The 13,273-nt window shown below is 42.4% G+C and overlaps 1 protein-coding gene across 3 annotated transcripts; it reads left to right on the top strand.

Moving 5' to 3' along the window:
• The first annotated feature begins 362 nt into the window (after nt 1-362).
• On the top strand, nt 363-11,092 carry LOC147239088 (E3 ubiquitin-protein ligase TRIM39). 3 transcript variants are annotated; one of them, XM_086198135.1, is made up of 15 exons: nt 368-562; nt 1,155-1,296; nt 1,509-1,773; nt 3,549-3,754; nt 3,934-4,038; nt 4,153-4,248; nt 4,700-4,933; nt 5,010-5,157; nt 6,546-6,596; nt 6,694-6,720; nt 6,809-6,873; nt 7,107-7,217; nt 9,764-9,882; nt 10,095-10,156; nt 10,237-10,383. In XM_086198135.1, the coding sequence occupies exons 2-14, from the start codon at nt 1,156-1,158 to the stop codon at nt 10,120-10,122; spliced, it is 1,596 nt and encodes a 531-aa protein (XP_086054261.1). In that variant the 5' UTR covers nt 368-562; nt 1,155; the 3' UTR covers nt 10,123-10,156; nt 10,237-10,383. The 3 variants fall into 3 exon arrangements, with proteins under 3 accessions (XP_086054262.1, XP_086054261.1, XP_086054260.1); XM_086198134.1 differs by having other exon boundaries at nt 369-562; nt 10,060-10,156; nt 10,237-11,092; XM_086198136.1 differs by lacking the exons at nt 6,546-6,596; nt 6,694-6,720; nt 6,809-6,873; ... (2 more) ...; nt 10,095-10,156; nt 10,237-10,383 and adding an exon at nt 5,478-6,537 and having other exon boundaries at nt 363-562.
• Nucleotides 11,093-13,273: the final 2,181 nt, after the last annotated feature.

Genomic DNA, 13,273 nt, shown 5'->3' with positions numbered 1-13,273 from the left:
AGATGCCCCTGATGAGACAGAACGTCACTTTGGACAAAAGCGTCAGCTAAATGAAATTGTAGAATTGTAGAATTGTAGACAGATGTTCAAAGAAGCGGAGTTTGTGATTAAAGCACAGCAGTTGCTGCAATTGTGTTTGTGACATTAGGTACAAGAAACTTCAGATAGATTAGTGCACGTAAAGGAAAATAGCTGATAGCGATTGATGAATGCAGTACAAAATGTTATCTACCGTTCAGGTGAAGTAGGTGAAGGGTTGTGTTTGAGTGTACCATTGTGCCACTTTAACCAGTCCTGCCACATTTATCTGGGAACCAGGAAGACACATGAGTGGGCGTGGTGTGAAACCTTCACACAGACACACGACCTTGTTTTTTACAGCCTACCAAGCAGACACACTTTGAAAGTGAGTGTACACATCGTGATACAGTTTCTAAAGGTCAAGGAGCAACACAGACAGGAAAAAAGACTTTTCATTCTATGTTCCTGGATCTGTTTTGGATGTATTTCAAAAAGACACTTTAAACTGAACACAAACAGCAACCATCACACCTGTGAGGAGGTATGATCTTTTACCCTTTTAAATCATGTTTAATGGTGGTTTTAAGTATTAGAGAATATTTCAACACAATGTAGGTCTATGTAAAGTTAAAAAAAAAGTGATCTGATAATTTGTGTGTGTGGTGGGACACAATATTTTCTTCCATGTGTCAATCGTTTTTGGTCACATTCTTCTAACATTTCAAGGCTTAGCTTCTCTGTTATTGGTTTCTCAAAATGCTAGTTTGGCCTTGTGTGAGGAAGTGTACATGACTTCTGCTTTGTCTCAGGACAGGCATATATGAGTAATTATTGTTATCAAATTACTACTACATAGTAATAGTCGTGCTGCTTGTTGAAACACTGATAAATTGTGTTATTCCATTTAAAGTGACTATTGGTACATACATTTACTGCTAGAACATAAAAACACTGTGTTCATATGAAGCCTTCAGTATTTGATAACCCATGACAGAAACTTGCACCGCTTCATTCCTAAAATCTTTGGAGCATCCTAATCTGATTTGTGGCGACACGGAAGAAATGTGTGTTATATAATTACTCCACTGCTCTCATATAACCTAACACTGAATACGACTCTTCACTGTCCTCAGGATGTCCTTATATGGTAGTTTTCTGTCTGATGAGCAGTTCCAATGCTCAATCTGTTTGGATGTGTTCACCAACCCTTCATCCACACCATGCGGCCACAGCTTCTGCATGAGCTGCATCAGCAGATACTGGGACGGCTTGAAGGTGGGTTTTCTAAGGCACCCATCTATCTATCTATCTATCTATCTATCTATCTATCTATCTATCCATCTATCCATCTATCTGTCTATCTATCATCTATCTATCTATCTATCCATCTATCTATCATCTATCTATCTATCTATCTATCTATCTATCTATCTGTCTATCTATCCATCCATCCATCAATCATCCATTCACCTGTCCATCAATCTCAGATCTGTCAGTGTCCTCTGTGTAAGAAGACCTTCCAGAAGCGACCGGAGCTTCAGATCAACAGGACACTACGAGAGATCACTGAACAGTTCCGATCAATGACTGGAGGAGGAGGAGGGGTGGGGAGGGACAAAAGAGGAGGTAGAGGGGCAGGAAGAGAGGGAGTCGTTCCAGATGATTTATTGGTGGAGTTGACAAAGAAGCTACCGCGACCTCTTCAGCTGGAGACTCTGAGCTGTGAGGCTCCATCCCAAGGTCACATGAGAGGTTAAGTATCACCTTGTGGTTGCACAAATATGTAATAAGGCCGATTCAACATGCAGCCATGAAATACAACTTTCATAGAAGGTTTGGGGGCTGCACGGTGGTGCAGTGGTCCTCACTGTGGCCTCACAGCAAGAAGGTTCTGGGTTGGAGTCCCGGCTCGGGCGCGGGATCTTTCTGTGTGAGTCTCCATGTTCTCCCTGTTCCTGCGTGGGTTCTCTCTGGTACTCCAGCTTCCTCCCACCGTCCAAAGACATCAAGAGGGGACGAGGCTGATTGATTCTCTAAATTGACCGTAGGTATGAATGTGAGTGTGAATGGTTGTTCGTCTCTGTGTGTTGGCCCTGCCATGGACTGGTGACCTGTCCAGGGTGAATCCCGCCTCTCGCCCGTAGATGCTGGGATAGGCTCCACCCCCCTGCGACCCGTACTTGTAAGGAATTAGCGGAAGACGACGATGGATAGAAGGTTTGGATTTAGTTGAGTTTCATAGGGCCCCAATTGTTAAAGCAGAGCTGGAGCTTCCTAGAGTCAAAGGCAAACAAAGACCCTGTCTTCTTAGATACGATGCAGTGTTGGTGTTAGTCTTGATCAACTCAAATTTTCTTTCTTGTCTCTCTACACGCATAAATCACGGAGGTGAAACCTACAATGCTGAGCTAACATTAACCAAAGGCTTTAAAATGAGAAGTGGATGAAAATATCTTTCTGCATCATTGGTTGCTCATCTTCATTATTCAAGATGAAGTGCCATTGCTGTACTGGTTCTAAAAGCTCTTAAGAAAAACCTGTACTGTGTTGTTATGTACGTTCATCAGCCTCAGGTGTAAAGGGTTACTCTACATTTAACACCCGTCAGTCATCTGGTTCAGAGGAGTCCTGGATATTTTTCACCTGTGCTGACAGCTAAATTCAAAATCTGGTTTTGGCGCTGAACTTTTCTTTGATTCTTGCTGTAGTGTTGTAGGTAGACAAAGGTTACCCTGCTAATGTCAGGCTACGTGGGTTTGGTGGAATAATGAGAGGTAGCAGTCATGTATCACAGTTAAAATAAGGGGACCTTTCTTAGTACATCCATCCATCCATCCCTCCATCCCTCCATTTACTCCCTCTTCTCCTGTTCAGGGTGGTGGGGGTGGAGCCTATCCCAGCAGCCTTCCCCCTGGACAGGTCACCAGTCCATGGCAGGGCCAACACATAGAGACAGACAACCATTGGCTCTCCCAGCCACGCCTACGGTCAATTTAGAGTCTGGATTAACCTGGTCCCTCTTGATGTCTTTGGACTGTGGGAGGAAGCTGGAGTACCAGAGAGAACCCAGCAGGAACAGGGAGAACATGCAGACTCACCCAGAAAGACCCCGTGCTGCAGCCGGGGCTCCACCCACAACCTTCTTGATGGGGGGCCACAGTGAGGACCACTGCTCCACCGGACCCCCCCCCCCCCCCTTTCTTAGTATATGTTTAAAACAATGTATAATTGAATAAACAGAGGAGATCAATAAATTCATCATATTTGCTGTGATGAAACAGCACATATTTCATCAGAATGTTTTAATTTCTCTATTTACTGTACATACAAAACGCCGTTTATATAGACAAAGATGTTTTCTAGAGAATGATAAGGTGTCGTAGTCACTGTGTTACAGACATTTACTCACAAAATAGTATATAGTAAAATAGCATAAAATAAACTAGCATGGCTTAAAACAAGTAAAAAAATATGATGAAAGTAATCATTCATCTTTGTTGATGTTTTCCTTTCTTCTATTGTGGAAGGTGAGACTTTCTCAGCAGACTATCATGTCACAACTGCACTGGCTTCTTCAGTACCGAACCAGAGTCCAATCTATACCTTCAACTTCAGTGCTCCTCCACCTCCCCCACCTGTCTCCCACTCCAGCAGCCGCAGAAGGTTCACCGTGAGCGGGGCTGCAAGCAGCCAGAATCTCCCCCTCTGTGAGGTCCACCATCGGGGAATAATGGTAGAATAATTGCCCTCTATTGAAAATATACACTGGAATATGAATACAACAGGAAAGGCGAGCATGGATAAATGACAAATATCCTGAATTCATTATGATTTGGTGATGGAAGAGTTAGAATCAGTATATATAGAGTTAGATTGGCAGTGCTGTTGTCTGCTCTCTCTGGTCTCCTGCAGCTCTACTGCCGGACGGATGGACTGTGCATTTGTCCCACCTGTGAGATTGAGGACCACCAAGATCACAACACAGTTACTATTGAAGCTGAATGGATGGAAAACAAGGTAGAAACTGTGATAGCGAACCCTTCAAACCTTCTTTGGGTTGGAGGGTTGAAATTGTGTGTGTGTGTGTGTGTGTGTGTGTGTGTGTGTGTGTGTGTGTGTGTGTGTGTGTAGGCCCAGCTAAGGATGTCGGAGCAGGAGATCCAGGAGATGATCAGACAAAGACTCCTGAAGATGGACGAGATCAGAATGTCAGTGACTGACCTGGAGGTGGGTCAACACTTGATCCCAACGTCCTGCTGCTATCAGCATGTCACTATAAATACACCCTCCCCTTCTTAACTTTTACCTTGAAAGATATTTGCCATCATTTCAATAATTCATTTTCAATAACTCTATACTTGTTGAGTTTGACCAAATATTCCAGGTTTCACCTGACTTTTGCCAGAAAAGTATAAACACAGAACATTACTCAGTTGTGATCGTTGTGGTTGTGGATGCAGCCAGAATTATTTGAAGTATAACTACTTAGGTCAGTTTCAAGGTGTTCTGTGATTCTTTAGAATTCACTCAAGTTTTTGAATGAACTACTGTGAGATTACAATCAAGTGTAATTAAATTCTTAAAGTGTAAACTGTATTTTACATGATTTCTCATCATCTTCAGCTTTTCATAGTTTATAAAGATGTCACTCACATAAAATGTGTCCACCTCTGTCCAGTTGGCAGTCGAGCAAGAGACGGCCAACAGTCTGGGTGTGTTCTCTGCGCTCGTGTCTGCCATTGAACGCTCACAGGCGGAGCTGATGGAGGTGTTGGAGATGAGTCGAAGAGCAGCCATGCACCAGGCTGACACCATGATAAGGCAGTTAGAGCAGGAGATTGAAGAGCTACGGAGGAGAGAACTGTCCCTTGCGGAACTCAACCAATCAGACGATCACATACACTGTGTCAAGGTTGGGAAGGATCTAATCAGGGAGTTTAGATGATTCACAAGTTATCTGATGACGTTATATTTTCTACCAACGACAGACTTTCCCCATCATCTCCAGTCCTCTGCCTGCTAAAGACTGGTCAGGGGTGTCGGTGAACTCTGACCTGGGAACAGCCATCATCTACCGCTCACTGGCAGCTCTAGTGGAAAGGTTCCAGGAACAGTTGAGGAGCATCGCCGAAACAGGTGTGAAACATGTTTATCACGGGACATCACAGGTTATCTAAGTGTAACCATAGGGACAGTTGAAGTCTAATATCGTAATCATCATGTAAAAAAAAAGGAGTCAAAAAATGTTGGATTAGTAAAGACCATTGTGACAGTTCAGATACTCCTTACATGTAAAAGAATTCATCTTTTATCCTGACTTGTTATCATCACTTAAAAAGATGAGAATTTTTCAAGTTCACTTGTTCCTCCTCTGGTTTTACCGCCCCATTATTGAAACCCATGACTCCAGTCTGAACTTATTCCATCCATCCATCCATCTTCTTATTCCTGTTAAGGGTTGCGGGGGGGCTGGGGCATATCCCAGCAGTCTTCAGGTGAGAGGCGGGGTTCACCCTGGACAGGTCACCAGTCCATGGCAGGGCCAACACATAGAGACAGACAACCATTGGCTCTCCCAGCCACGCCTACGGTCAATTTAGAGTCTGGATTAACCTGGTCCCCTCTTGATGTCTTTGGACTGTGGAGGAAGCTGGAGTACCAGAGAGAACCCAGCAGGAACAGGGAGAACATGGAGACTCACCCAGAAAGACCCCGTGCTGCAGCCGGGGCTCCACCCACAACCTTCTTGCTGGGGGGCCACCATGATGACCACTGCTCCACCGAGCCGCCCTTCTGAAGTCTTTCAGTATTCACAAATAATTACTGCCGTCTAGTAGTACACTTTAATGTTAACATCTTGCCCTGATATATACTGTTTAAACTGTGCAAATAATGAATTTAAGCAAAACACTAGTAAGCAACCACATATTATCATTTGTCTCCCTTAGCACCTTACAGGGTGACCTGGCCATAGATCAGCTGATGTCACGTAAACACATCTGGAGGTTTGCACTGACACAACTCGCATCTTATTCATGGTAGACATTTATAATGTAAATCAAATTTTGCAATGGAGAGTTGAGGTGATGTGTTCCCAGCACAACTGGTACTGGCTTTGCTGCCTCACAGGTGTTCTCATTGAAGCAGATTGATACATAGTTAAAATTTCTCTGGTCTACTTTATATAAGAAGTCTTGAGATGTCTCCTGTTACCAACTGCAGTTTGTCCCCTGGTCTGCCGCATAAATCCAAACCTACCTGCCGAGTTTTTATGAGGCCCGGCAGGGGGGTGGAGCCTGCATGAATATTTCCAGGACAAATTTATGTCATTATGGGTTTAATATCATGGGTAATATTAAAAGAGTAGAATCTGGTATGGTTAAAATATTGAAATCTATTGATTTGCTGCATGGATCCTGACACAGGAAAACAGTTGTATAAAGAAAAATCAAAAGTAATTACTTCTGATTTTTCAGCACAAACACTTTCTAATTGTGTTCTGATTTTCTCCAATGTTTGTCCAGGTTTTCCTGCCTCAGTACTGGAACCTATCAGCCAAGTCCGGACTCAGCCCAGTAAGTTTCAATTCATACATTAATATATATATTTATATATATTTGTGTGTGTGTGTCAATGCAGTACTGAAATCAGTAAATGTGTGTTTTGCTTCAGAAATGAGAAGAATGCAGGAGTATGCAGGTATGTTTTGAGCATAAAATATAAAAGATGATTAAATACACAACAATGTGTCAACTATACTGTGCCTTGTCTTCTTGCTTCAACACAGTGGATGTAACTTTGGACTCTAATACTGCTCATCCCCGACTGATCCTGTCCGATGACTTGAAGAGTGTGAGAGGCATTATATATACTTCATGACATCACAGTACCATTCAGGAAGTGAACAGGATTGACTAGAATGCTCTGTTGTTGTCAACAACAAGAAGAGCACACCTTTCACTTGAAATTCAGTGGGGTCTGTTCTTTGCTAAATCTGAGGATTTGCAACAAAGGTTTCCTCCTCTATATTTTCCTGAATAGTCATCTTATTAATAATTGATCACTAATAACCTGTCGGTCTACAGGTGAGGTGTGGTGATCGATATCAGCTGCTTCCAGACAATGTGGAGAGATTTGATAGAGTGGTGTGTGTCCTGGGGAGGGAGGCCATCTCCTGTGGCCGTCACTACTGGGAGGTAAGAAACCTTTCTTTAAAAATCTTCTTCTTCTTCTTTTTACAGCCCTACAACAAACCCCACCATCCGTCCCTGCTGCCTCCATCCTAGTAGTCAAGTCAATTATATTTTTATAGCCCCAAATCTTCCTACTAAAGAAACTAGGAACCAGCAGCAATCTGGAAGCGTAGTGTTCAAGCTGGTGAAGACTCCCAGTCATCCAGGTCATGGTCTGTCTTCAGTGCCGTGTCGTAGGCAGTGTTGGGCACATTACTTTGAAGAATTAACGCCGTTTATTTTAACGCCATTATTCCCATCATTGTTGGTAGGTGACTGTTCTGTTGGTTTCCTTGAAGATGTTTGTCCTCTCATCAAAAGGCTACTTCACTCCTAGTCTTTGGTGGGGAGACGCTGGCTATTCAGACCCTGTATGGGTGTGGCCCTCTAACATATCCACTGTCAAATGGGAGCTCTGGGTTTCACAGTCTTTGAGGTCACATGAAAGTTGTTGGCTCAAACTGGGGTTCAGGTGGTTCATTGGGATAGGCTCCACCCACACCACCCTTAACAGGAGAAGAGGGAGAACATGGATGGATGACAGATGGATGATGGATGAATGAATGGATGGATGATGGATGAATAATGGATGGATGGATGAATCTCCTGTGCAGATGGCACAGCGCAGGAGAGCCAACATTAGCCAGTCCACACCTCAGTTCAAGATTCTGTTGTCCACTCACACCTGAAGGAGACAGGACATTCCTTTGAGTAGAGTGACATACAGGTATTAGTTAGAGAAGATATATGGTTTGAGAGAGGAGTTAAGGAAGCTATCTACCAATTTGATTTGATTTATTTGGGATCCCCATTCGCCTTGGCAAAGCCAAAGCTATTCTTCCTGGGGTCCTTGAGCCAACTTACAATGTATCAATGCCAATATATCACATTCAATACGCTCCATGTTCCAAATAAAATAAACACAAAAAAAGAAAAGTAAATAAATAAACAGAATACCTACGAATACACAACACAACAATACATAAACAATAACAGATAGCTCCTGAGTCAGCAGTAATGTATAAAATTTTGGGGTGTCTTGTTATCAGAATGTTAAAGAACACTAGCAATGAATCCATTCATCTTTTTTACTGATAACCAGCCCAAACCGTGATACATAGCTGTGATATTTGTTCTGTAATTGCAATTCAGAGCTGTTCTTGCTGCTCTGTTTTGTTTTGTTGTATTTGTAACTTTTTTATATTTTCTTGTGATGTTTTGGACCAGACTACCAAACAATAGTCCAGAACTGATAATACTCACGCTTGTCGTACTAGTTTTATTCAAGTTGGAGACATGAATGGCGCACACCTTTTTACAACAGAAACAGCCCTTCCCATCTTTGATACCATCTTGTCACCATGTATAGTCCAAGACAATTTGTTACTACCACAACACCCAATAATTTTGTCTCTTGTATCTGTTCCACTGAACAATGACTGAGCCAATGCGACCTCACAATTTTGAATCCCAGAACTCACATGCGTCAACGACTCTGTTAAAGGGTCACACCTCTGCAGAGTCTTAAAAGCCTCCAACGCCCCACCAGAGACCAGAACTGAAGACAACCTTTGGATGAGAGGAGAATTATCTTCAAGAAATCTCTAAACAGTACAGTTGCCAACAACACAGCACTTCAGAGGTTCTAGCCAGTATTTAGGTAACCATGAGCTCGGTCAGATATTAACGTTCCTGGTTGTGAAGGGGTTTGGATGTTAGAGGAATTCAGAATTCTATTGTGGATCTTACAAGGATCCAGTGCAGAGAAACCAGAACAGAAGAGAGCTGTTCTGTCCTACTGGTTCTGGTCAGTACACCAGCAGCTGGAAAGTCTTCAGGTATTAGTGGTGCATCCTGATAGGAGGAACCACAGTACGTTGGCCTGGAGGGGACAAAAGCAGGGACTAGTTTTTCTGCATCTTTTTGAGACAGGATGTGTCTGATCCTAGCGATTTTACACAGATGAAAGAAAGCTGCCTGAAGATTGATGTAGGGTATGAAGGATCCTTATCAAAGAGAACTCCTAGTTTTCTGACCCTGGTCCTGGAGGTCAAGGTGATGCGGGGGGCCATTTATATATATTGTGGTATATATATGTATATATACACACACACACACATATATATATATATATATATATGTGTGTGTGTGTGTGTGTGTATATATATATATATATATATACACATATATATATATACATATATATATACACACACATATATATACACACACACATATACACATATACATATATATACACATATATGCACACACATTATATATATTATATATATATACACAGACACACACACAGATATATATAAATATATATCTCCAGAGCCATACCAACCAGCCATATACCACCTGAGATGGACCGAGTGAATATGACCTAAACCGGTTTAGTGTGGTGGTGATTCTGTCCTCTAATGAAGATTTGAAACTAGGGAGTTGTCTCAGAGACATGATCACCTGCAATCACCCAAAGTAGTGACATCATGTGCCATGAATAGGTGCAGGTGGGCGGGAAGACGGACTGGGACCTGGGCGTGGCCAGACAATCCATCAACAGGAAGGGGAAGGTTGAAGTTACACCAAGCAACGGATACTGGTTCCTCAGCCTCCGGGACAAGTGAGCTAAAACCTCCTTTTAACTCAAAATCCACCTGCTAGCTAGACCTACTGGAGATGTGATTGCCTTTAGCGGCTGTGCAGGAAGAGCAGATTGAGCCATGGACCTCTCTATCTGTTGATAAATTAAGGAACGAACATAAATGATTTGCAGTAAGGATTTCAACCCTCTCCTCAGGAACAAATATGCATTTCGCTCTGAACCATCCACAGACGTCCATCTGAACCTGCGGCCCAATAAGATCGGCATTTTTGTTGACTTTGAGAAAGGACAGGTGCAGTATGGGACATGTGGCTGAAATCTACCGCCACAGTTGAGACTATTGAATGATTTTTCTTGTCTTAATTTCTGCAGGTTTCTTTCTACAACGTTGATGCTAAAATCCACATCTACACCTTCAGTGACACATTCAGTGAATGCATCTTCCCTTTCTTCAGCCCTTGTACTAATAAATCTGGGAGGAACGACGGGCCGCTGATCATCACGCCCATGACCCCAACAGACGGACCGAAGGCCTGAATGTTTACATGCTGATACATATTGGTTTCTGGCTGTGAATTTGTTGTTGACATCATTTGCAGTTATAGTAACCAAAAATTCACAATGTACAAATAGAAGATTCCCCCTAAAAATGACATTGATTTGAATTGCAAGCTCATTTTTATATCTATCCAGTTTATTTCTGCTATGCCATACTCAAGTCATGCCAGACTGATGCTAAACTTGTGGAAAATTGAATACACTCACATTTAATCTACATATTATTGTAAGTATAGGACGTGCAATAAAATCCAGATGGTGGGAAGCTGAAGATTAAAGGAAGGGTAGGCGCTGCCTGGTTTTGGCTTTTTTTCTTTTTTACAAATTCTTTCATTTTAACAAAAAACATGATATACAAACAATATGGCATAAATCTGTCTGTCATTTTTTTAATCATACTGATTGTGAACATTGCCTCCTTGCAACCTACATTGACAATGAATTACCGCAAGTATAGCCTCTATAGCTCGCAAGCAAATCGGGCAAATGGGTTTCTTACCTGTCCCAAAGAAAGGCTGCTACTTGCGCATCCACAGCTAACCAGTTGACTATTTTAGACTCCTCCAGCGAGCAAAAGAATCCCCAAGAATTCCTGGTGCGGTACCAAGCCTTTTATCCTTCTCCCACCTATCTGTTGCCTGTTCTACAAAATACGTGTTTTGTTGTTTTTTGCTGTGATTTCTTCTGGCTCCATGCTCTTCTTCCTTGATGCTGCTCACCCAACACCAATCCAACAAGGCCTTGATACCTGCTTTAGGTTTCCCAGTCTCAACCCTTTGACAAACAGCTAAACTGCCCAATCAGGTGCAGCCTGGGTTCTGGCTGTTGATGGACAGGCCAACCAATCTAGCTGGTAGCCAGCTGGTTACCATTGAGACGTCATGACAAATTCAGGAATTCTAACAAAAAGTACATAGAAATCTTGGAGCCTGCTCTCTTTTAAATGAGCCCCGACATATAAAGCTGCTGTGGAGAGGCCCTGCCAACATTCCCACTAAAATCACACATCGAACAGAAAAATGCACAATGGTCTCGATTTTAAAATCTTGTTCACAATATCAAAAGGTACTTCAAAGAGTGACAGGGAAATTCAGGTTTCACTCTTTGTCCTCTCTCATAACATCTTGATTGATAAAGTTTCATCACCAATGAGGACAGCACAGGTTAAGTATTGCTCATCATTTCTGTTGCTAGACTGGTTTCTTGTTTCTACATAATTTAGTCGTCTTTGTCTTTTATAGGATGGTTATTTTATTTGTACACGTAATGCAATTTTAAAGTATTGCATGGACTCATGCAGTAAAGTGACACCGTACATTCTGGGAGACCAGTTGGTAAATTTTGAAATACTTAAGGAGTCGTTGCAGATTCTAACTCTGAACGATGAGTTTATTTACAGTGGCCAGAAGAGGTATGTGAACACTTTGGGATTTCTTGGATTTCAGCATATATTTGGCAAAACATGTGGCCTGATCTTCATGTAAGTCACCACAATAGATAAACAACTTCTGTTTTAACTAATACGGCACAAAATTTTATATTTTCATCTTTTCACTGAACACATCATGTACAAAACTCACAGTGCAGGGAGGAAAAAGTATGTGAACCCCTAGGTCAATGACTTCTACAAGAGCTAATTTGAGTCAAGTGTCATCCAACATGGAGTTCAATTAGTGTGACAAGTTTGCAGGAGTGGATTCAAGCTGCTCTGCCTTTTAAAAACTCACACTAGTTTTGAAATAGCTGTTCAGAAGAAGCAATGTCTGATGGGAACCGTGCCCCACACCAAAGAGCTCTCTGAAGACCTGCGACTAAGAATTGTTGAGCTACATGAGGCTGGAAGGGGATACAAAAGTATCTCTAAAAGCCTTGATGTCCATGTCTCAACAGTTAGACAGATCATCTACAGATGGAGGGAGTTCAAGACAGTTGCTACTCTCTCCAGGCGTGGTCGTCCTACAAAGATGACAAGAGCACAGCGCAGAATGGTCAGTGAGGTGAGAAGGACTCCTCAAGCATCAGCCAAAGCCTTACAAACATCTCTGGCGCATGCAAACATTTCTGTTCATACCTCCACAAAACGTAAAAGTTTGAACAAGAATGGAGTTCATGGGAGGACACCACGGAGGAAACCTCTGCTGACAAAAAGAACATCGAAAGTTTGCAAAAGACCACCTTGATGTTCCACAGCAGTTCTGGGACAACATTCTTTGGACAGATGAAACAAAAATTGAGTTATTTGGAAGGAACACACAACGCCATGAGTGGAGGAAAAGTGGCACAGCACACCAGCATCAGAACATCAACCCAACTGTGAAATATGGTGGAGGGAGCATCATGGTCTGGGGCTGTTTTGCAGCTTCAGGGCCTGGACGGATTACTGTCATCAATGGAAAAATGAATTCCAAAATGTACCGAGACATTTTGCAGGAAAACATAAGACCATCGGTCCTCCAGCTGAAGCTCAAACGAGGATGGGTGATGCAACAAGACAACGACCCCAAACAAACAAGTAAATCAACAACAGAATGGTTCAGACAGAAGAAATTACGCCTTCTGGAGTGGCCAAGTCAGAGTCCGGACCTCAACCCCATTGAGATACTGTGGCATGACCTCAAGAGAGCCATACACACCAGACAACCAAAAAATATTGCTGAACTGAAACAATTCAGTTAAGAGGAATGGTCCAAAATTCCTCCTGGCCGTTGTGCAGGTCTGATCTGCAACTTTAGGAAACGTTTGGTTGAGGTTATTTCGGCAAGAGGAGGGTCAACCAGTTACGAAATGTTAAGGTTCACATACTTTTTCCACCCTGTAATGTTAATGTTCACATCTTGTGTTCAATAAACAA

The sequence above is a fragment of the Aulostomus chinensis genome, chromosome 24 (genome assembly GCF_037954235.1).
Source record: "Aulostomus chinensis isolate RoL2024-O1b breed Wild chromosome 24, RoL_Achi_v1.0, whole genome shotgun sequence".
In the NCBI taxonomy this organism is placed as follows: Eukaryota; Metazoa; Chordata; class Actinopteri; order Syngnathiformes; family Aulostomidae; genus Aulostomus; species Aulostomus chinensis.
This window is presented reverse-complemented; position numbering and strand designations above follow the sequence as displayed.

What these genes read in the sequence shown, in the direction of transcription:
- LOC147239088 (XM_086198134.1), top strand. Translation starts at nt 1,156, where the DNA reads ATGTCCTTATATGGTAGTTTTCTGTCTGATGAGCAGTTCCAATGCTCA. An exon ending in CTGAATGGATGGAAAACAAG is followed by an intron (nt 4,039 to 4,152) that starts GTAGAAACTGTG and finishes GTGTGTGTGTAG; the next exon opens with GCCCAGCTAAGGATGTCGGA. An exon ending in CCAAGTCCGGACTCAGCCCA is followed by an intron (nt 6,597 to 6,693) that starts GTAAGTTTCAAT and finishes GTTTTGCTTCAG; the next exon opens with AAATGAGAAGAATGCAGGAG.